At 38.6% G+C, this 24,200-nt stretch overlaps 1 protein-coding gene across 10 annotated transcripts in view; it reads right to left on the bottom strand.

Moving 5' to 3' along the window:
• Positions 1–24,200, bottom strand: part of LOC126273149 (kinesin-like protein KIF22) — a 277,787-nt gene that overhangs the window by 161,286 nt on the left and 92,301 nt on the right. For all 10 annotated transcript variants that reach the window (XM_049976670.1, XM_049976690.1, XM_049976635.1 and 7 more), the window contains one exon: positions 2,526–2,691. In XM_049976670.1, coding sequence (XP_049832627.1) covers positions 2,526–2,691 — 166 coding nt within the window. The remainder of the gene's footprint in view (positions 1–2,525; positions 2,692–24,200) is intronic.

A 24,200-nucleotide genomic window follows, 5' to 3' on the forward strand; every position in this document is an offset into this window, starting at 1 on the left:
ACTTATCAATTTGGAATTATGTTTTAAAATTTACATACAATTACAACTATAAAACCACTACCAACTGAAAATAAATACACAGCCAATACAGAATAGAAACATTTTTGTCATCCATGTTCATTCTAAAGAAAAGCCACATATTTATTACAAAGGCACGCAAAATCCAATTACAAAAAAGACAATGTATAATTCTAAGAAAAATATTTAAATCACATAATACAATATTCATCATCACCACCACCAACATTATTATTATTATTATTATTATTATTATTATTATTATTATTAGGAGCAGCAGCACTGCTAAGCAATTTTATTCATACTGTAATTTCTATGCCATTACCATTATGGTTATTACATACTGTTCAGGTACTACATATATTGCAATGGTAACTTACTAAGGATGTTTGGTTTGACTTCAGAGATGGGCTAAAGGTCCTGACCTTGCCCAGTGAAGTAAATGCCTGAAAAAATAAATGAGTAAAAGAAGAAGAGTTTGAAAGTACACAAAAACCTCATTTATCTGGCCCCAATTAACATTGATTTCTGGTTTATATGGATCATTTTTTGTTTCCTTTTCCTCCTTAACAGGGTATAGTACATGTATTGTTGTTATGTTAGCACCACACATAACATTTGACATCAGCAGTCCTACTTTTCCAGTTATCATTGCTATGGCTAGTTAGGATCTGTTACTTAAAGTGTGGCATCAGTATTGTTCTTTTGTTACCATGTTTTGAGAGTGTGAGAGTGAAATGGCTTCAAAGCAAAAGAAAGTGGTTGTTTCAATGGGTAAAATGCAAGCACTAAACAGCGAAAGGTGAACTGTTGAATATAGCAGCAAAAATGTTGCAAATATGGTGTATGGACATCAATTGTGTCAGACTGGAAGAAGAACCAAAATGAAACTGAAAACTTTTGCTTCAAAATTGTGACTAAAGGCAGTGGCACAGTAAAATAAAGAACGCACGAACTTAAACACTGGAAGAAGAATGAGAAAAAGAGAGCATTGTATTCTGATATCTGGTCCTATCCTGGAGGAAAAGGTACTGAACTTAAACAGCAAAAATTAAATGGCAAACTTCACAGCCAGATGAGGTTGGTTGGAATGATGTAAAGGTCATAATGGCATACGCCAGCTTTCAGTTACAAGTAAAATATTTACGAGGGATGTAGATGCTGTCAAAAATTTCACCCAAAAGAATTTGAATAACTTATTTCCTCTTAAATCTTATCCCCACACCAGATTTATAATACAGATGATTCTGGACTTTGTCGTGTGTTACCCACTAAGATGCTGGCTTCCAAATTAATGGCTTGCAGCGATACGCAGAAACAAATACCCTCTCCTGTTGGTAGGGAAACCAAAACATCCAAGTTTACTAAAACATGTTAGTAAGCCCCGTTTGCCAGCTGTCTACAACTCACAAAAAATGCATGGATGGACAGCGGTATTTTTAAAAAAACTGGTTTCATGATGATTTTGTGCCAAGTGTCAGAAGATATTTTGAGGAAGAGGGTCTTCTGCCAAAGGCCATACTGTTTATTGACAATGCACTTTCACATCCAGGAGGGAAGCGTTTGTGGTGACATCAGAGTGAAGCACTTCCCTCCTGACATAAGGTTCTTCTACAAGCAATGGATGAAAGTGTATTGGAGAACATCACACGTGTCCAGAAAACAGTTACTGGGTAAATAAATCGAAGAAGAAAAAGAAGAAGAAGAAGAAGAAGAAGAAGTTGGTGTGATTTCTGTATTGAAATCAGTACATATCAAAGATCTGATTTTTATTGTTGCATCTTCTTATGATCAAATTACTGAACTATCACTGAAGTGGTGGAAAACCATATGGCCTGCTAATTGCGATTCCACTGGTGAAGTCTGTGAGGTTGTCAACACTGCTGAATTCCTTGAAATGTCAGCAAACATTACCGGTTGCTCAGATGTACATGATAGTGATCTTGCAGCATGATGACTGATGGCGAAATTTGTATTGTCTCCTGTTCTTCTACTAAGAATGACAGAGATGATGGAGGGGACAACGAAACTGGTGTTTCAAGTGAAGAAATAATCCCTAAAGCAGAGGCAATGGCACTGCTGGAAAACTAATGGTTTATCTAGTACATCAGGCAGAAACAGCTTCAGCCAAACTGACGGTAGTAAAAGATTTTTGCAATTGTGCACATGTTTAAAACAAAAGAGACTTACACATTATTTCAGAAAATAAACATAAGTTGACTACAGTATATATAGAGTTTAAGTGCTGAAAAAGTGTTTCTTGTTAGTGTCAATATAAAACATTTATATACTCCAGTAAATATTAGGGTTTTAGCATTTACTAGAATATTTCCAGATTTGTCCAGACTTATGGTAATCCAGATTACATCTGGTCCCACCTGCTCAGGATAAACAAGGTTCTTGTGTACTCAGTTTTGTTTCCCTTACCTTAGATAATTCCTATATAATTCCTTGCATTCATGCAAGTTAAATTATTGACAATTATAAATAAATTAATGACAACTCACCCAATATGCCGACATAATCTAAAAGTGAATATGGCGTGTGATCTAGACGAGCTGCTATTAAGAAGTGTTGGTCTTGTATGACGATTATTAGTTCCCTTGCATAAAAGGTTGCCAACATCATCCATTGTTTTCACTGGTACAGACATCAGGCCTCGAATCTGGAAACCTTAAGTTCCGTGACCATACAATATTTATTCAGCAAATTAAAAATTAACAGAACTTAAGGTCCACACACACACACACACACACACACACACACACACACACACACACACACACCTGGAATAAATAAAGTAGTTGGAACAGGGTCAAACAGTACGTAACAACTGAAATGTATCTCAAAACAATCAAAGACCAATTTCCTAAGGTTGATAGATGAATATACTTACAAACTACTAATTTGTTTTTTCTACTTTACTATGATTGTAAGAAATTCGCCAAATAATTAGTGTTTACATATACCAACATTTTATCCCTCTTTCTACCCTCTGTTTTGTCTAGATTGAGGCACAAAAAAGACATGACAGCCCTTACAATTTTCTACCAGACCTGGTAATTAGAAAACAGTAATATGAAAAGAGTGTTGACATGTAGTAGAGACAAAATAATATCTCTTCCAGTTTTTCAGTCTTACATATTCCCAAGCATTAGCATAGGTCACATGAGAACATAGTAATGTAATGGAGCAGTGAGATGCTTGACTTATAAACAGGAAGCTTCAGATTCAGAGAGCCTTGACTGACCTTGATTTAAGCTTCTTCTGGGTTTCTCTAAATCACTACTACCCTTAAACATGGGGGAGGGGGCAAGGGAAGGGGCTGGGGGGAATGCACCATACTATTTAATTACAGAAGGCATAAAAACAATCAAAATTTACACACAAAAATAGGAGCATATGTGCCAAATTCAAGGTAATAAGTCAAAGTATTTTGCATAAATAGTGCTGACCAGCTTCAATACAATCTATTTGGTCACAATCTGACCAGCCTTGTGCCACCAGTACCAAAGGAGAACAATTGTATGTCACATTCACACAATAACTGCACATAGTTCCACATAAAACATTTTCATGAAGTATATATGCATTATACACATAGTCTCAGTTACACAAAGAATATAGTTACAAAACTGTGCATTTCACATCCGCAAAATTGATCAAAATACTTGACATACAACAATCACACACTTCTGACTACCAATGTGAACTACCAGCACACTTAAAACAACCCTACTACTTTGTCCAGCTACAATTGCCCAAAGGCACTATGTTACAGGTTGTAGATATTCCAAATGTTTTCACTGGTGATACACTTTGACCAACAGATTGGGGCATCAATATTACTCTAAAACTCAAACCATAGCAGGGCCTAGACTTTACATTAATTAGTTCATCACTGGAGAGCAATAATTACCCATGTTAAAGATTGATGTACCATCTGTAAAAACATTAAAAACATACAGGTAAGAAAGCTTCAAATAATAAAAGCAACTCATAAAAATACAGTGAAATTATGAAAGGAGAACACTTAAGTGTAAAACAAGGAAAGAGAAAAATTTTATATACTTATGGGAGTTCTCAATTTATCATATGGAGCAGAAAGTTGTAGGACACAAAGATTCATGCCAACAAGAATAATCAGAAATGAAATGTCCAAGATCTGTGAAACACTGCACTAGGGAAGATAAAATTATAAGCAAAATAATAAGAGAAGAATTAGGGATACAACTGATAACCCAAAAGGCAATCAAATACAAAGAACAATGAACAGAATATGTATTTCATATGCCACCACAAAGACTTCCTAAATTAGCAATGGATTATAAACCACAGGTCAAGAGAAGTGTCGGTAGATCGAGGAAGAGACAGTGAGGCCGGAGAGGTTCTAGGCCTAACCCTTGAGTAGCAGAAGATGAAAAATGCAATACATAATCCAGGGTGTCTACATGGACAAGAAAAAATAATTCCCGGATTTTTCCTGGTTGCAAATACACTTTCTCCCTGGTGAAAATATACTTTTTCCGTGTTAAGTGCCGGTATACTTTATCTTGGCACTTATCAATCCTTTTATGGTTTAAGGTTTTATACACCGGCGTAGAATTTCCCGGCACTTTAGAAAATGAAACTCAGGGGGAAAAAACACATTTTGGAAAGATCCTTGATGTGCAGCAACATGTACATTGCATATTTCCATGTAATGGAGGTATAAATTCAAATTCCACCAAACACCGCGTGTTACTTTCTGAAGCATTAAAATCGAGATTGCGACGTGCATTTGTAAGCCAGTCACTGCTCATGTCACATGATCTCGCCAGCTGATGACAGCATTTGATACGTGATGTAGTCAGCCAATAGCAAGATCACTCTTAAGTAGCGCGAAGACACAAATAAGAAAAATTAATGGCTTAAATTAATGTACAATTGTTGCTACAAGAAAAGAAAAGCTATCACATATAATATTGGTCTCTAAGATTAATAAGCTGCAAGAGAAGCTAAGCTTCCACATATATTGTTGATCTTTTTTGCGCGTCATACATCACATAAATGCGCCAGTAAAATTTTTTAGTAACAACGTAAATGACTGACCTTCTGGGCTCGAAACTCTTCATATGGTCATCCCCAAGGAGTTGATTTTTAAATGAGAGTCAAATGCTCTGTGATTTAAGAAATTCGTCATACACTCTCTCACATAGTTTATCTTACATAAAAGGAAATTTACTTTGAAAGTAACGGTTTTCAAAGCAATATTCGCAATATTTTTCCATGACCTATTAGAAAGGTACGTTTCAGCAGTTTGCCAGAGAGCACCAGATAACAGGCATCACTGCACTTGCGCAGCTACGATGACGCTCGAAGCCCGCATGTTCTTGCGTGTGAACCATTAAAAGATCTTGCATTAAAACGATTCTAATGTAAAAACCTGTCACGTCACGCTCATTGGAGGCAATTTGTTGTTAAGAAGCACTGCACAGTCTTCCTAAAGCCTTTGACACACTTTGCTGTTGGCAGACGCTTGTATGAGCACTGTGTTTTGTTGTTGTATATGGCACATTTTCTTTGCGACTTAAGTTTTATTTTCATTCTTTTCTCTCTTTCAAGTTTTGTTGCTGCAGTATTATTCTGCAGAAGCGGGATACAGTAAATATTTTTGTCAGAGTATTGGTTTTTACCAGTCAAAATCACAAAAATTTAACTGAAAACTAAAACAATGAAAAATTCCCGGGTTTTTCCCGGTTTTCTCCCGGATGAAAAAAATCCCGGGTTTTCCCCGGATCTCCCGGTTGTCCCAGGTCGTAGACACCCTGATAATCATTCATAACTGAACTATATTCTAACTTTGAGCTTGTAGACAGCTGTCACTGTACTTAGCAGAGCAAATTACTGGTATATCCGATAGGAACCAACCAACCAACCACCCCCCCCCCCCCCCCCCACACACACACACTCTAACAATGGTAAATATGTAACATGAACTCTTGTACAAGAGAATACAGGAAGTAAAAAATTGAGAACACAATAGTTATACCATAACTATGAAAAAGAGATTCTTTAACAAGCAAGAAAAAGTTTCAAAACTCTCACAGCCACACTATACTCCTGCCAGGAAAACAAAATCTGCAGTCCAAAATCGTCTGGTAGTAGATGTTGGTTAGGCTTTACCAGGGTTTTGTCTTTGTTGTTGTCAGACCATATTGCTGTAAGATGCATTCCACTCAAATGAACAATTCCTCAGGATAGTTGTCCAGAAAGGCAGTATTCGTGGTTTTTTTTTTTTTTTTTTTGTAGGAGAAGCATTCATTTGTGAAGATTTCTCAAATTTTCGATCTTTGATCAATTAATGTTTGGCAACATTAGGCCTGAAAGTACATGCTCCACAGTTACTTTGACTCTCATACGAAATCGTTTCTAGTGTCTATATGATTGGTTTGGCTCTTGCTGCCACTGGCCTTAGACAAGTACATTGCTGTCTTGTAGTTTACATTGTAGTTTCATACATTCATTCTTGTGGTTTGGAGATATCCCACTGTCTAACCTTTGAAGCCACACAGTCTCCTGACATGTTGAGAACACAGCCACATAACTGTTACTGTTAGCTGTTTCTTGTTTAGCCAGATATTCCTGCTGCTTGAGATTTTAAACACATCCAATTGTCAACTTTCTGTCCTTGGAATCTCAGCTCAATCTGCATCACAATAACCTATTATGTGATAGTCCTCTAATTTGGAAAACAGTAGTTTCATTAGTTTCGAGCTCCCAGGTGTACAGTGGTTTCCATTATATGCACAATATTTTGACAACTGAATGCTGAATGCTGAGAGTAGGGTACTTCTTAAAAAGCCAAAATCTTATAGTATTGGGGATCAAGCCATGAATCTTCTAACCACATACTTGCTGAATCATAAGTAAAGCACTAAATTGTCATACAAACTAGATAATAAAATCATGAACTCCCAGTCCACTAGTGAACCTGTATTACAAGGTGTACCACAGGGCCCATTAACTCCCATATTGTGAGCTATGCAGATAACACGTCAATCTTATTCTATGGGAGTGAATCTAATGAGCTAGAATCTCTTGCTACTAGTGGTGTAATAGAAGTAACAAAATACTTCAATGATCAGGGACTCAAGGTGAATGTCACCAAATCTCAACAACTGACATTTAAAACGCAGTTCTCACCACAACAATATGAATAGTGTGTGTAATATCTCTGCAACAGAAATTCGTAACTGTAAATTCCTGGGTGTGCATGGTGGACATGCCACATTAATTTCGTATGCGGAAAAGTCAGTAGAGCCATATATCTCCTCAGCCAATTCGCAAAGATAGTTCCTAGCCAAGTACTGAAATTAGTATATTGTGGAACACTTTACCCCTTTCTCAGTTACTGAATTGAACTATGGGGCTGTGCAGCTGATGTACATTTAAAAAGAATACTACTACTACCAGAGAAAAGAGCAATAAGACACATACATGGGATGGGACATAGAGATTCATATCGTGTTTGCGCAGCACAAATATCTGATAAAATATTCTCTGCACATCTTCAAAATAGCTGTATTTTTTACAAGTCAACCAACAGAAGCTATCAAGGACAGTGATGTACATGATCACAACACTAGAACCAAGTGTAACCATTTCCTTAACAGAACAATGTTAAAAATGACTGATAGAAGTCCATATATCAGGGGTTTGATTTGGTATAACAAACTACCAAAATCTCTAAGAACGTATACGAGAAATGTTTTTAAAACAAAATTAAAATCTTTTCTAATAGAAAAATTTTATATTCTTTCAACAAATTTTAAGATAATGATTGTAACATGAAGCATTAGCATATCAGTTGTAATGTGATAAATGTAAAAAAAATAGACATAAGAAGCAACAGCTACAGAATATAGTGTATTTTATAAGTGTAATTATAACCATAGTATTAAGTCTGACATTTGCAAAAGCCATCATTAAGATGGCTCCAAGGCGGTGGGGATATAAACAGTATGCCTGACTGACAACAGTTCACAGTCTGGTTGGAACCCAAGTGTAGAGAGTATGGAACAGGGAAACTCGCAGCACCTGAAAATGATGACTAGGTTGGTCATCAAAATATTGTGCATGTAATGGAAACTAAAACTCAGCTGCATACCTGGAAGGACACCAGTCAATTGAGCAAAGAAAGAAAAGCTGACAAATCTTCACAAATGAACACTTCACGTACAACAAAATTGGTACAAATACTGTCTTTCTGGATAACTATCCTAAGGAATGGTTTGTTTGAGCAGAATGCATCTTTCAGCAATGTGATGTGACAACAACAAAGACAAACTGAATCTTCTCTTTGCCAACAAGGATCACAAATTGATTAAAGTGGTGCGAGACTAGATATCGCAGCCAGTCACCTAGCAATCATATCAAAACTTTAAAGACGCCATAATAAAGCACTTGTCAGTGCCAAGGGGACAACATATGCAATGCATTTTATATGAGGAAGCCATCACAAATTGAAGCCCCTCAGAATTATTAAGGTATCTACATAATTTTGTGGGTCAGAACCTTTTTTTCAGAAGCCATATTATGCACGATGTGGCTCCGCCAATTTCAATCAATGATTAGTACCATTTTGGTGGCTTATGACAGTTTATAATTACTGACTATTGACTAGAGCGGAGAGAGAGGACACAATTTCCCATTTTTCCCCTACTGCAGCACCCACTCAGAATAAGTGTTCTATAACGAGCTCAGCCCTGGGTGCTTTGACATGGTGATGTTATAGAAAGCAACATATTGCAAGTTCAAACTGACGCCAGATGTGCCGAAACAGGTAAGGAAAACAATAAACTTTTGGGCACATTAAGAGATCTACAGTGCCGTTTCAGTATTTTAGAAGAGAATATCGCTGTCTACTGCTCCTCAGAGGATGTTCAACCCACACAACAACAACAACAAGAGCAACAACTACTCCAAATCGAGAGTCAACAAAAGTCACACTTCCTCAAGATGCTGGTATTGCGTCAAATTTGGATATCAGGCCAGGAGGTGCAAACAACTGTGCTGTTACCCAAATGCCAAAAACAATCATTAGGAGGCGTTATCAGCTGCAAACAACAGTTACATCACCCCACACACTAAATGAAAGCAAGTCATGACAACTCCACCTCCTCATGGTGTTCATACCCATAAGTATCAGGTGCTTCGGTAAAGCGTAACTCTGTTAAAGACATAGTGAACAGCATCAAGTAGGTCAGACATTAGCACAGTGCCCCCTCAGAGGACACTGTCAGCAGGGGCGCACAAATGATACAATTATTCCTATCTTTGGTGTAGCTCACCTGCCTGTGAACCTCAGCATCCAAATACATGGCAAATGGACTTTTACTGTTGCTCAGTCTCTCACCCCATCTCACAGGTGGATTTTCTAAACCGTTCGGAGCTTCTTGTACATGTACACAATTGTCAGATAATTACAATGGATCTAGAACACAAAATCCCAGCAACAATGATGACAAGTCCAAACATAGCCACAGCCACTATTGAGGATGACGATCTATTTCAACAGCCTCTACAGAGCTTTCCACACTTAACAAAACCAAGCATACGCTGTACGAAAGTGGGGAATTCAACACTGCACTACATTTGGACAATTCCTGACAGCTAGTCTCTGCCCGCATCTGCCACTTAGCACCAGAAAGTTATGCTGAAAGCAAGCAGCATTTTGATACATGGGTGGACACAGGTATGATATGATTATCAGACAGCCCCTGGGCATTACCACTTCATTTAGTGAGTAAAAAAAGACGGTATTTTTTGATCTTGAGATAATATGTTCCCAAGACAGCCATCATTATCCACTTCAGGTTATTTGAATTCAAATATATGTGTTTCTCATTGCACAATGCAGGGCAGTCATGACAGTTCTTCATAGATGAAGTTTTGAGAGGTCTCAATTTTTGTTTTGCATCAATAGATGGCATCCGGGTGTTTTCTCATGATGAGCAAGAGCACAAGGAGCATTTACAGTTGCTGATTCAGCGTCTCCAGCAATACGGTGTCATCGTAAGTGCAAGCAAGTGCACATTAGGGAAGCTGCCTATTAAATGTTTAGGACATGGAGGGCAAGTGTCAGCAAAGACCGTGTTCAGGCAATTTTGAATATGCCGCAGCAAAAAACTTATAACAAGTTAAGCCATTTTGTAGCGCAAGACAAACTTTTGCTGATGATATTTGCCAAAGTTGCACAAATCCAAGTCCCTCTTAATGATGTTCTTAATGTGAAATACACCGCCTGCAAACAGTCGTTCCACAGATACAGATGATGGCAGAAGCCTTCAACAGACTTAGGGATGCAGTGTTGACTACTACCTTGCTCTTTCATCCAACTCTCTTCGCACAGTTAGCTTTAACATTAGATGATCATTGGCACAGCATTACAAAAACGGGTATAGGGAACTTTGTAGCTGTTAGCATGTTTTTCCTGTAAAGTTAAACAGACTCAATGCCTTTGGTCAGCATCATACTGATATTACTGGCAATGTACAAAAATACTTCTGCACCGAACTTAAAGCAAAGACACCCATCACCTTCACAGATCATTGACCTCTCATCTCAGCTTTCCAGAGAAATAGTCAGCAAATCCCACCTTCATGCATAAGACATTTAGAGTATTTTAATATCTTGTGACAGTTTACCATATAAGCAGTTCATAAAACATTGTCAAGTATTGTCTCTTGTAGACATGCAATGCAATTAGTGGAGTGTCATAGCCAGACATTGGTGCTATTGTGCAGTGGTAACTCCAGTTAAGGAAGTCATCTTTCTGGCATTGCAAGTCGCCTAATGGTGCAACACATCACAAGATCAACCACACCCATACATTTCCATAAGACAGTGAGATAAAATATACCACGTTGTTCATGATCTTTCTCACCCTAGAGTTTGTGCTTCTGCATGTGCACTGGTTCAATGTTTTACATGACCAGGATCCAATAAACAGTCCTGCTGGCTAGCAAGAGCATGTTTACCTTTCCAACAAAACAAAGTCAGTTGTCACAGTCCCATATTCCAACAGGTACAAGTACTTGTTGACAATAGCAGATAACTCTACCTGGTGGCCAGAAGCTACACTAATTACCGATATTTCAGTAGAATCCATAGCTAAACAGTTTGTTTGCATGTAAATTGCCAGATTTACAGTTCTGGCTACAGTTACCATGGATCATGGATGTCTATTTAGATGCTTGTTTTTTGCGGAGTTCACAAAACTATATGAGCTACCACCCCACAAGTAATGGAATGGTGAAATGGCTGCATAGAACACTTAAAGCAGTGCTCATGTACCACGACAGTGCCTGGAGCGATGCACTAAGTACACCTATTAAAACTGACAATGATATGGCCCAGAGTCAACTAGTTTAGGAACAGCAAATTCATGTTCCAATGGACCTCATAGACAGCCAGGAAGTTACAACTCCCCCAGTCCACGTACTGCAAGAGTTCGCATAGACACTGCAGCAAAAATGTAGCACACAACGCAGCAACTTATTCCAGCAGCATCCCCATCATAGCACAAAGTAAACATTTTTTTCGCAAAGACCTCTAAACCCGTTCACAAGCTTGGTTATGAGTTGATGCAGTCAAGCCGCTGTTGTGTTCCCCATGCAGGGTGTCTTATCCACTATTGAAATATGGCTTGCACATTGTTGTAATACTGTAAGATGACAAGGGCACAACATTGTCTTATCAAGACAGTGAAGTCTGCTTACATCACAGTGGAAGAATCTCCAACTTTTCCAAGGCAACCCCACCACACAAACAATCCTCACAGGAAAACACCACCGCACCTTCAGCGAATCAATGATGCAACTCCATCAACAACACCTGTGAGCTGCAACTTGCCAACATTCGAAACTCCACCCCACCAGGTTTTATTACTCAAGTGGGTCAGAAAATTAAACATACCAATCAGCTCATACCAGGCACCCCACTATTTCACCCAGCACAAACATATATCTGACAGACACAACCAGATGAGCCTCCACCAGCAACATTTTTGCCACCTTCAGAAACCACTTCCCACAATGGTGTTCCATCGACAATGGTTGTCGACAAACCACAGCCGGTATGTGGCCTGAATCAAGTACTCATGCATCCCGTGCTTCTAAGACATATTTTATAACAAAACGCATCTAGCAGCTAACAACTGAATACAATACAAGCTTCTTACGAGTACAGTTTTTCTGCCCGTTAATCAACAAAAGTATTTACAGACACATTGATATTTTAAGGTGTGCTTAATCTTAATTGGTGAATTCGGAAATGAACTGACACCCAGACCTCCAGATCAGTAACAAACATTATATGTCGACAGAATATCAACCGAACCTCTGATTTACTTCATAATATGTGCTTTTGTACAGTAGAACTGGCATAAACGTTTATTTCAAGTAACACCAGAGCTACCAGAGCACAGCAAAAGTGTACCTGTGGATAATAAATGTGTGTGGTTTTGTGGGTGAGTTGGTAGAGCATCAGGTCATCATACCGAGGGTCCCGGATTCAAACCGCAACAATGACAATCCCCCCCCCCCTTTTTTTGCATTAAGGTGTCATATGGAACAACATGTTTATGGCATGTAAAAGGGGTGTTTGAAGTTTCCAGCAATGTCCTCTTGGCAGTCTGCTTTCACTTTGTTTCTTTGAAAGTAGCAAATTTATAGAGTACATTTGTAGTTTCACAGAATATACAATCAGAACAGAAAAATAAAGAAACAATTGTGCCACATATGCATATTACAATGCATCAACCATCAAACAACTCACACCAAAAAGGAAAGTAGTACAGTCATAGCAGCATTAGAGAAGGTGAGCAGGGATATGTTTTATAGTCTGTCTTCCAATACTGACACGTCATGCAACTTGTACTGATCAGCTGCTATGGCAGAAATGTCGGCACAGAAGTGACATGGATTTGTGAATGTGTATTACAGATACAGTCATCTTCAAATGTGGTACTTATTTGTAGCAGAAACATTAAATTAAGACTGCTGTAAAATAACACATAGAGTAGATGAAAAATCACAATCAAAACATTTAGTAAACATTCGTCATCATGTCTCATAATGCATTAAGTATAAGTAAAATTAATGTTATTATTCAATTAATCATCTGCTCACACAGACAACACAATACTTCAGTAGGCAATTACAGTGTCAAAACTTCGATGACAGTGAGGGTGGCAGCAATTAGAAACTGGGAATAGTTGACACAAAGTGTTCCTGATGGTGTAGGCTTGTGACTTTCAGGGATCGGCAGTTAACTTATTATGCCCTTACTATAGCTAGTCTACTGGGGAGCTCATTAACAAATATGTGGTCCCAGATGCCAACCCACGATGTCAGTATTGGCCCTTGGGCAAAAATGTTTGTTGACCACTGATCTACAGCATCAAGATCTTGTGGAAGTATGTTTACTAGAGGAAGATGGAAGATACACACCAAATTTCCATTAGTTTTTGAACTGGTATGTAGAGAAACCAATATGTCAGCAAATAGGCCATTCCAAATTGCCATGCACTGCCGCAAACTTCCGCTAACCAATGTTATTGTATATTTTAGAATACTATGTCAAATTATGCAACCGGGGCCAATGAACAGTTAGCACATAAGTTTACAGGCGGTACCTGATTGGAGTGAACACACGTACGGCACACACATTAACAATGGTAATTCACAAACTCGTGTACAAGACAATACACAGGAGGAGGAGGGGGGGGGGGGGGGGGGGGGGGACACGACATGAACATCCATAGTCAAACTGTAGCAACATAAAGAATTCTTTAACAAGTGAGAAATAGATTCTAAATTTTGATACATATATAAGTTGGACAGTAATCACCAGTGGCTAAATAATATTGAAGATCTGCAGTTTATTGTTATATTACTAGTATAGTCTACGTTACCATAGTTCCTCGTGCCCTTTGTTATAAGAAGGGACTAAAACCAATGGCATCAAACTAAAATGGGTCCCTACATAGCAACAGGATTTTATTACAAATTAACCTATAAGAGCGCGATCAGTTGTCAGTGTATTTATGTCACAATGAAACCCCTATTTTATTCTTTCATGTGGTCCTGACTTCAAAAGACCCAATATCGAGAAAAACGCATAATTAAGGAAAATGTAGAATTGAGGAAAATGTTAAAGCCCCCCAAAATACAAGCACAAACACACATAATTGACATATATGATTAAAAATCTCAACCCTCTCAAACACTTTGTATAAAATCTATCCAAATCAAGGAAATTAAATGTACAATACAATGTTTATACAATAATTTATTGTAACGAATTTAATCAGGTCTTAAAAAATCACAGACATTTAACAGCAAGTAAGAACTTATCAAAAAATTGAAATTGTTATCTGGGTACAAGGTAATCGAGTTGTTTTCCGGCATACTATAACTACAAATTATACGTTCTAAACACGCATGTTTGAGAGCTCATCCTTTATGCTCACAAAGAAAAAAGCGCAAACCAATGAACGTCTTGAATTAAACAAAAACATCACAGCAGCTAAATGTGGACATTTGCTTAATGAAATACTTTGTCACCATTGCTGTTATTGTGTAATGCTTTTCTTTCGAGGCGCACTGCATACGCTCACCACTGTTAAAGTGTTACTTTAGGCTTGACTTAAATTAAAATTTGAAAGAAAGCTCAGGTGCTGCAGTTTTGCTTCATGCTCTCTATCACTTCTGCCAATCTTTATGATCCATAGTGTGTGGTGTGTGTTGTGCAAATATATACACGAGTAGTGTATGTAGTTGTTGCAACTGTGTCACCACAGATTTGAACATGAAAGTCTTTAAAACGTGCTTTTGCTAAACCTTATGACATTTCTGTCATAGCATTTCACTTGCTTGAAAAGTATATTTTCAGCACTTCACAAAATACTTTCACTTCTACCAGCACTCCCATCTCTGAAGGACCATTCCTCCTCTCTACACAAAATGTTGGTAAGCACACTTTACAAGTGTTAGTGTGGTGGCAGCGCAGGCTACTGGGTCACTTAACAAGTCGCCAACCAACAGGAGTTTACTAGCCAGAAATGGGGATGTTTCCTCAATTATGACTGTCCATATGCTTTGAGAATCAATGTTTGAATTTAATACACAGGAACATATAGACCTAGGTGGCACTGGCTGACATATTTGGAAGCTGAAGCTATGATGGTCAGGAGAGAGAACAGTGGGTGGGCAGGAAAAGAGGAGGAGGAAACACCCCAACAGATTTGTTTCTGAACAATGTGATTGGTGTAGATGTGGCTGAGAAAAGCCTGGAAGATGTTACTGGCAGTGGTGTTAAAGGATTTAATGTTTAAGCAGGTGTGTTTACCATAGGCACCGAAGTAGTAGAGGGAGTGTTCGATATGGAATGGCCAGCAGCTTTTGGAAGAATTTTGCTGCACATACCACACTGAGAATTTTAATTATCGTTTATGAATTCTAAAGATATAGAACCATCAACATACTTTCTAAGTTTTTTAATAATTTCTCTGAATTTATTACTAATAGAAGCATTAACTGGCTGATTTTTTTAGGGAAATGCATTGGTATTACTGTCAGCTATCATAATAATATGTAGGGGAAGACTAGTTGTTGCTTTGGAAGCAGAAGAGTCATGTTCTGCAATAGAATGGTTTAGAGTGCCTTTTTTAGGCCACCTATCCACCTTGTAACAAAATAACGAAAGTTTTAAGAGAAAAAAGAAAAAGTTTCAGTGACATGTACCTTTTTAACGCAGAGAAAAGTTTAAATAGTTACTCATTTTGATATGAGGTCTGATGAGACAAATTTCGACATATTTATTACTCGGTTTGAATGTTTCCACAATTTTTTTCATAGTATTCCCCTCCTACTTGAATTCACTTTTTATAGCATCTCTGCTAGTCCTCTAACACATTGTGCAGGCCATTCTTTTTCAGGTCCTTGAGAATTACCTCATTTTTCTTGAGCACTGCTTCAGTTCTCAAATGGCGGAAGAGGGGGTGGGGGCAGGTTGGAATAACAGGATGCAAGATCGAGGCTATAAGGTGGATGCAGTATACAGGTAATGTTGACTTGAGCTAGAAACTATAGGAGTTGATTTACAACGTGAGGCCGCACACTGTTGTAATGAAGTTGCAACCCAGTCCAAGAAAGTTCTGGTTGTTTCCTTGCAATGTTCTTCCTTGGTTTAGCTAATACTAATGTGTAGTATGCTGCTTAACAGTAGGAGGGGAAACTGCATGCTGGTAAATCATTCCATAACAGTCAAAAATTGTGATCACCATAACTTTCCCTGAAGATGAGACAATTTTTGTCTCTTTTGATGGCTGTCTCATTGTCCTTTAGGATCACAATGATGCAGCCGTGACTCATCACCAATGATAACAGGTTCCAGAAACACATTCGTTCCATCAGCAGAGAGACACAGCATGTTACAGCTTGTCTCCATTTGCACAGCCTTTTGTTTGGCAGTCAACAGACTTGGCGCACAACGGGCACAAGCATGGGTCATAGGAGGAAGATAGTGCACAATCTTAAAGACACTGCTGTATGAAATTCTCAACACTTCCTTCAGGTTATGTAATATTATCTGCCAGTCCTTACAGCCAATCACAGCAGCTGCACTGATGATGATTTCAGTTACGGTAGAAGCCAAAACGCCAGGCCTACCTCATTAACGTAGACAAGTTGGCTTTCTTTGAAGTCCCCGAACATCCTAAACACTATTCCACGAGGTAGTGCATCTTCACTGTATGCTTGGTGCAGCTTTCGATAAGTTTCAGTGATTGTATGGTTTCAACAAACACAGGATTTTATTACAGTGTACTTCTCTTGCATCACCTCCATTGTCTAGTATATGAAATGCAAACAGTGTCTACAAAATAGAGCATTACTATCAACTTACCCATAAAAGAGTAATAACGCCTATGTACGTAATACATAAAAACCCATTGTTTTCAAATGTTCATGGTACACATAGGGAACTATAACAGAAGTTCAGGAAAAAATCAGTCTCAATCTTTATTGATCAGCCCTCATAATACTGCTAATAGTGTACTAGTTTTCAGCCGCATGAGGTCGTTAAAATCCCATGAACTTTCGACTGAGCTCTCCTCAGTTATTGTCTAATGGTGAATGACAGCCATATCACCACTGCCACGCTGCTATACAGCCACGCTGCTGGCTATGACATCAGTGGTGCTCTCTTCCTCACTAAATATAGTAATGTTTCCATCCTGGGTCCATCACGCCCACTTCAACCAGGTGATGGCTGGGTACCAGCTGTGCTGAGTTGCAAATGACTGTCCTTATTGATGGTGTTTTCCCATTTTTATTTCTATAGCTTATTTTACAATGTTGTCCAAAATCTCATTGTTCTCATAATGATGATGCTTCGTCAAACACAAACCAATGTCAATTTTCTAAAGCCTGTTTGTGATGTTCCCCTGCTTTATCTCCTTGTTGAATGTCCTCAGTGTCAATGTACCTCGTTGCTATACTGGCTGAAAAATGGGGGAGGGAGGGGGGGGGGGGGGGAGGGGTGAGCAGAAGTTCAACACTGACTACTTTAAATGATGTAGCAGACAGGTGCACATATGCGTTTCACAGTCCTTTAGTTTCACTGTTCACAATCCCCCCAATAATACACAGTTATATGGCCAGTGCACTATTGTTTAACTTTCAATAAGCCTCGTTAATAGTTTGCAGTCATACATCAGCATACTATACAATAGTTTATCGTTAAACATCTATGAGCAGTAAGAACCTAACCACACAGACACGATCATTGTTTTAACATGTGTCCTATTTGTCTTACACTTATTTCACAGTTAAGCTGATGCATTGTTGTTGATATAACCAATACAGGTTTCTCGTCTGATACTCGGCCATGAACTGAATGCCTCAGGACAAAAAATCAGACCCTTATATGTTGTTGTTGTTGTTGTTGTTGTTGTTGTGGTCTTCAGTCCTGAGACTGGTTTGATGCAGCTCTCCATGTTACTCTATCCTGTGCAAGCTTCTTCATCTCCCAGTACCTACTGCAACCTACATCCTTCTGAATCTGCTTAGTGTATTCATCTATTGGTCTCCCTCTACGATTTTTACCCTCCACGCTGCCCTCCAATGCAAAATTGGTGATCCCTTGATGCCTCAGAACATGTCCTACCAACTGATCCCTTCTTCTGGTCAAGTTGTGCCACAAACTTCTCTTCTCCCCAATCCTATTCAATACTTCCTCATTAGTTATGTGATCCACCCATCTAATCTTCAGCATTCTTCTGTAGCACCGCATTTCGAAAGCTTCTATTCTCTTCTTGTCCAAACTATTTATCGTCCATATTTCACTTCCATACATGGCTACACTCCATACAAATACTTTCAGAAACGACTTCCTGACACTTCAATCTATGCTCGATGTTAACAAATTTCTCTTCTTCAGAAACACTTTCCTTGCCATTGCCAGTCTACATTTTATATCCTCTCTACTTCGACCATCATCAGTTATTTTGCTCCCCAAATAGCAAAACTACTTTACTACTTTAAGTATCTCATTTCCTAATCTAATTCCCTCAGCATCACTCAACTTAATTCGACTACATTCCATTATCCTCGTTTTGCTTTTGTTGATGTTCATCTTATACCCTCCTTTCAAGACACTGTCCATTCCGTTCAACTGCTCTTCCAAGTCCTTTGCTGTCTCTGACAGAATTACGATGTCATCGGCAAACCTCAAAGTTTTTATTTCTTCTCCATGGATTTTAATACATACTCCGAATTTTTCTTTTGTTTCCTTCACTGCGCTCAATATACAGATTGAATAACATCGGGGAGAGACTACAACTCTGTCTCACTCCCTTCCCAACCACTGCTTCCCTTTCATGTCCCTCGACTCTTATAACTGCCATCTGGTTTCTGTACAAATTGTAAATAGCCTTTCGCTCCCTGTATATTCCTTATATATCATCACCGAAACTACTACACATTGTTCGATGTTTAATTTTCAGAAATTACAATTAAAACTTAACGCATTCAATTAACTGAAAACATGGCAAAATTCTGTCTTTTTAACAGTTTCTTCTACTACAAGAGTTAGGACAAATTATTTGTATAAATCATGAAATTAACAGATATAGTTATGCAAACAATACTTTTGACAAAATTGGTAATTACTTTGGAATTAATTAAGGGCTGGTTTTGCTAACATGTTTTTGAATAGGGCCAAATAAATAATTAAAGAATGATATTAGTTGTTCCTCCAAATGTTTATAATTAGTATAGAAGTCAGTAATTAAAACTTACGGGCTAAGAGGCCGTGGTCCAATAGTAGAAATACTTCTCCCTGACGTTTCGTTGCCAGCTGCGGGCAACATCATCTGAGGTGAGTCTACGACTGGCTGCTAGGCCGTGAAGGTCCTGTTTATATAGTGTGTGTAGAGAGCACCACCACTCGTCACGTGTTGTCAACAGTAAAACTATCTCTGGCTGGCGTCATTACTCTCGATCAAAGGTAATCGATTGTCACATCTTTGGTACAAAGTCAATCGCCATATCTTATCTAACTTCAAGCCTTCTTCTTTCCTGTTAAAATTATTGTGGTGTTTAAAAATCTCTACAGCCTCTCTATACGCACGTGCATAATAATGCGATGTTTTAGCTAGCACGCTCGTCTCACTAAATTTTATTTCATGATCACCCGTTTCAAAAGCATGTTCCGCTACAGCCGATTTGTCCGTGTGTCCCAGTCGACAGTTTCTTTTATGTTCAGTTAGGCGAGTATTGATACTTCTTTTTGTGGTTCCAATGTAAACCTTCCCACAACTACACAGAATTTTATACACACCAAGAGTAGCTAAAGGGTGTTGTGCATCTTTCGTCGATCTTAAGCATTCACTAATCTTCTTGGTGGGTCTGGAGATTGTTTCAACTCTGAACTTGGCCAGCACTTTCCCGATACGGTCCGTAATATTGTGGATGAATGGAAGAAAAACTTTCCCCACCGATGGTTGTTGTTGTTGCACGTTTTCGGACATTTTTCTTCAGGGATGGAGTGCTCGATCTATCTCCATGCCAGCGTACCCATTTTTCTGGAAAGCGGTTCGCAAGTGGTTTTGTTCCTCTTGCAAATAAGCTGGCTCACAGATTTTATTAGCCCTGTCCACCAATGTCTTGATAATACCTCTTTTCTGCCTGGAATGATGCTTTGAATCCTTATGAAGATAACGATCGGTATGCGTATCTTTTCTGTAGACTTTGTGACCCGGAGTCCCATCTGCTCGTTTAATTACTGAGAATTCCAAAAAATCAATCTGTCCATTGCTCTCTGTCTCCATAGTGAATTGTATTTTTGAATTGATGCTATTCAAATGCTTCCAAAACCGGTTCAGTTCTTCTTCACCGTGATTCCATATGACAAAAGTGTCGTCCACATATCGATACCACTTCAAAGGTTTCTGGATGACTGCAGTGCTTGCTGTTCAAAAAATTCCATAAAAATATAAGCAACGGCTGGACTTAGAGGGCTACCCATTGCCACTCCATTAATTTGTTCATAGAACTCATTATTGTACTAAAAATAAGTCGTGGAAGAGAGAGCAAAGAATATCATGGGTTTACAAAAGCCTAGCATCTCTGCAAAGGAAAGTGTTCGAGGGAAAATGCTGCCCACAGATTACTGCAACTGTTCAATTTGTTGAATTTTATTCAAGAGGAAGATGTCACATCTGTTTGAAGAGTAAAAACTTTGAAAAGGAAAATGACAAAAGTGTCTATAGTTTGTTGCAGGTGTTCCAAGTATATGTGTTCCACTCATCCTGCAAAAACCATTATATGCAAAGGTTGTGAAATTGAAATTGAGTAGGAAGGAAAAAGTCAATTGTAATTTCTGTCTTTGATTTTCTGTTTTCTTATTTGTGGTTTGCTATTGTACATTCTTTTATGATTTCTTAATATAAGTCTGATGTACATGAAAGTGTTAGTTTCATGATAAAAATATAGTAATAATTCTCATACTCGTTACTTTATTTATTGTATTTGTATATGTTATAATGTTCCTGATAACTATGGAAAGTGTGTTGCAAACTAGTAAAGAAATTCCTAGTTCATTAAATAATCAAAACAAAACAAACGAACAAACAATAAAAATGTTGAAAAGTGAAAAGAATGTGAGGGCAATTTTTTGCCCCACCCCTCCCCCTCCATGTTGTGACAGTTCCAAGATTAGTGGTGTTAGGGTTAATGGTAATTAGTCAGACATGAAAAAATGAATTTTAAGGAGGCAGATGGCAAAACAAAAGGGGAAGTAAAAATATCCCAGCTGGCTTCATCACATTTTTTCAGGATAGTGTAGGTGGAAGCACCTCTCATGTTCTGTCCAACATTGCTCCACAGTGCGTACTGTTTGGCCTACAACAGGCAGACAGACATGGTACCTTGCACACACCAGGTGTTCTGAACCTGAGATTATATTTCACAGGCCTTATGAGATGTCATATTTTGCTGGGGGCCTGAATACTGATGGAATATTGTCTCTCTTCAGGAGCTGGCTAATTTCTCCCAACACCATGCCACAGAAAGACAAAAATGCATGTTTCTTGCTCTCTTCTTCAGTGGTGTTTTCTCTGCACATCTCACCAGTAGTAGCCTGCAGTACCTGGCAGTGATTACAGCCTCTTTCCCAGGTTGGCTATGGATGGAGCTAACAGACTTCCCATTGCCATGCTGTCCAACTGGTCAAAATACTGGCCGTGATACACAAAATGCAACAAGTGTGTGCTTAAATAATATCATAACTGTACTATCAAACAACAGTGAGGGAAGATCTACATAGTCTTTGACAGGAACAAGCTTAAAAAGGAATTGACCATTCTATCACCTTGCCCTAGATGCAGATGTTTAATTCTGTTAATAAAACTGTCTACGTTCTTGATGTGACACACATAGTTACCCACATATGGTGTAAAGAGGCTGGGCAGATGTTTTATCTGCCTAGAAGTTGGTGATCCAATGGTGCTCGCAATGGAGCAAAGAGGAGAATTCATTTTGTGGATCTTTGGTAACCCATAAAGTGTAGATGGTTTCAGCACCCGATGGAGGAGATTTTTAATAGCAGCCTCTTCTAAAGACGACTGATTTAGGAACTGTGAGGCGTTCCTTATTATTCTTGACTTTGCATCCTGTGGACACCCGTCAGTAGCTTAAAATGTATAGTGTACATAGTGTACATAAAGGGCAATGAACAACAAAGCCTACTCATAACGGATAAGGGGGTCGTACCCGGCATTTGCTAAGGATATAGGGCAGCTGTACCTACATAGAGATAGGACGACCTGTGGCCTGAGGAATAGGGATGTTTTATAAAGGGGTGTACCTACCAGAATGGAAGCAGGAGTACACTCATAGGATCAACCCACATGTAAGGTATAGGTACTGACCTAGGAGAAAAGGACAGTATCGAGACAGAAGTCACACATTTAATAGGAATTATTCTGGTAAGTTTGAATTCTGTATACCATTACTATGTTTTAGGTAAGTTTACGAGTGTCAAAAAGTAACACTTTTATTTTGCCCAGAGTTCCCCCAGACTACAAACTACTATAAATAATGATACTAGTACGTACTAAGGAAAAAATAGTACAAGTAATTATAATAAAGAATAAAGTATTCAAGTGTCCTGAACACCTGGAATTTACCATTGGATAAAGAGCAGAAAAGAGAAAATAAAATTGGTCCTCATGAATTTTAAATATTGAAAGAGCTAACTGCAACGTTCATTGAAATATTGATGTTTTATAATTAAAGTAAAACAAAAAAAAAAAAAGGAACAGCTAAATAACAAGAAAAAAAGGGTATTCACAGTTATTAAAAGAACAAGGTACACTGTTCAAAGATGAATTGTTATTCGTGTATAATGATGGTATATAACATATCGTGTGTTCGATCTGAGGGGGGAAATATGTAGTGCTTCGAGAATTTCAGAATTTCCGTTAAACTCTAGAACCACTTGGCCTTCCTCAGTTTCGAACCCATGATATTTTAAATAGAAGCACGAGAGAGACGAATCCGACCTACTGCACATTGCATGTTTGTGTGTGCAGGTCTAAAACAGTCACGAGCAAAATGCCGCCGAATGGCGGCCGACAAGTACCTGCTGTACGATCCATAGAGTTACAGTGTATGTGTAGAGAAGAGCCTGTGCTATTCTTTGTTGGTGTACTGACTGTGATGATTGTTAAGAACAAATGAAGAAATGAGATTAGACTTTTAAGTAATTCATGTGTTGGACTTGCTAGAAGCAAGAAATGTTCATATTTTCTGGTGGTTATCGAACCAACCCTGTTGTAAATGTATCCTAATACAGTCTAATGTTTGATGACTTGGTTGACTCGCACAAGTTTGAATATTTTATGAGAAACGGTGAATTTGTTTTTTGTGGAAGTTGAAATGTACCATGACTGAACTAAAAGTAGTCTTCGAGTACCAAATTATTTCAAGAGTAGAGAGAGAGTCTGATAAATTCCCTTAACCAGCATTATTCTTCAGAGAAGAAGTTTTTGGAGATCGACGGGGCCAGCTATCCATAGAAGATCAGCTGTGCATACCAAGTAAGTCAACCTATGGGAGAGAGGTGGGAAGTTTGCAAACCAGCTCCACATCGCTTTTTGTCATCTGAAGCATTAGAAGTGTTCGTATGGATGATGAGCAGGCAGCCATGGAACACACAAGGTGAATTTGCTTCAGCTACTGGCTGATGTGAGGCCTCCAATCTGTGGCTTTCCAGAGAGAGGAACCCTGTCATTGGTAGAGGAGAAAGCTGCTTAACTGACCAGGTGTGGGAAGTGGTTCCCAAAGATGGTACTGCACAGTCCACAGAGAGAAGGGCAGTCGGAGTGTTAATTTGGTTTCATGTCTGCCCTGATACCACATTGGTGATATCTAACCACAGCAAAGGTCATCTGGCACAACGGCTGTTGCTGGGAGTCTTGATGCCCCATGAAGGCCAGCATTTACTGCTCAGTGTGCATGGAAAGCAAGCTGCTCGGGCATCATCAGTGTGATCCCTGTGTTATTAGGGGGGCTCAATCAAAAGGGTATGCAACCACATCAGATTGACTACCACGTTGGCTTTGTGGTGTATAC

This window comes from Schistocerca gregaria, chromosome 1 (assembly GCF_023897955.1).
Source record: "Schistocerca gregaria isolate iqSchGreg1 chromosome 1, iqSchGreg1.2, whole genome shotgun sequence".
Taxonomy (NCBI): Eukaryota; Metazoa; Arthropoda; class Insecta; order Orthoptera; family Acrididae; genus Schistocerca; species Schistocerca gregaria.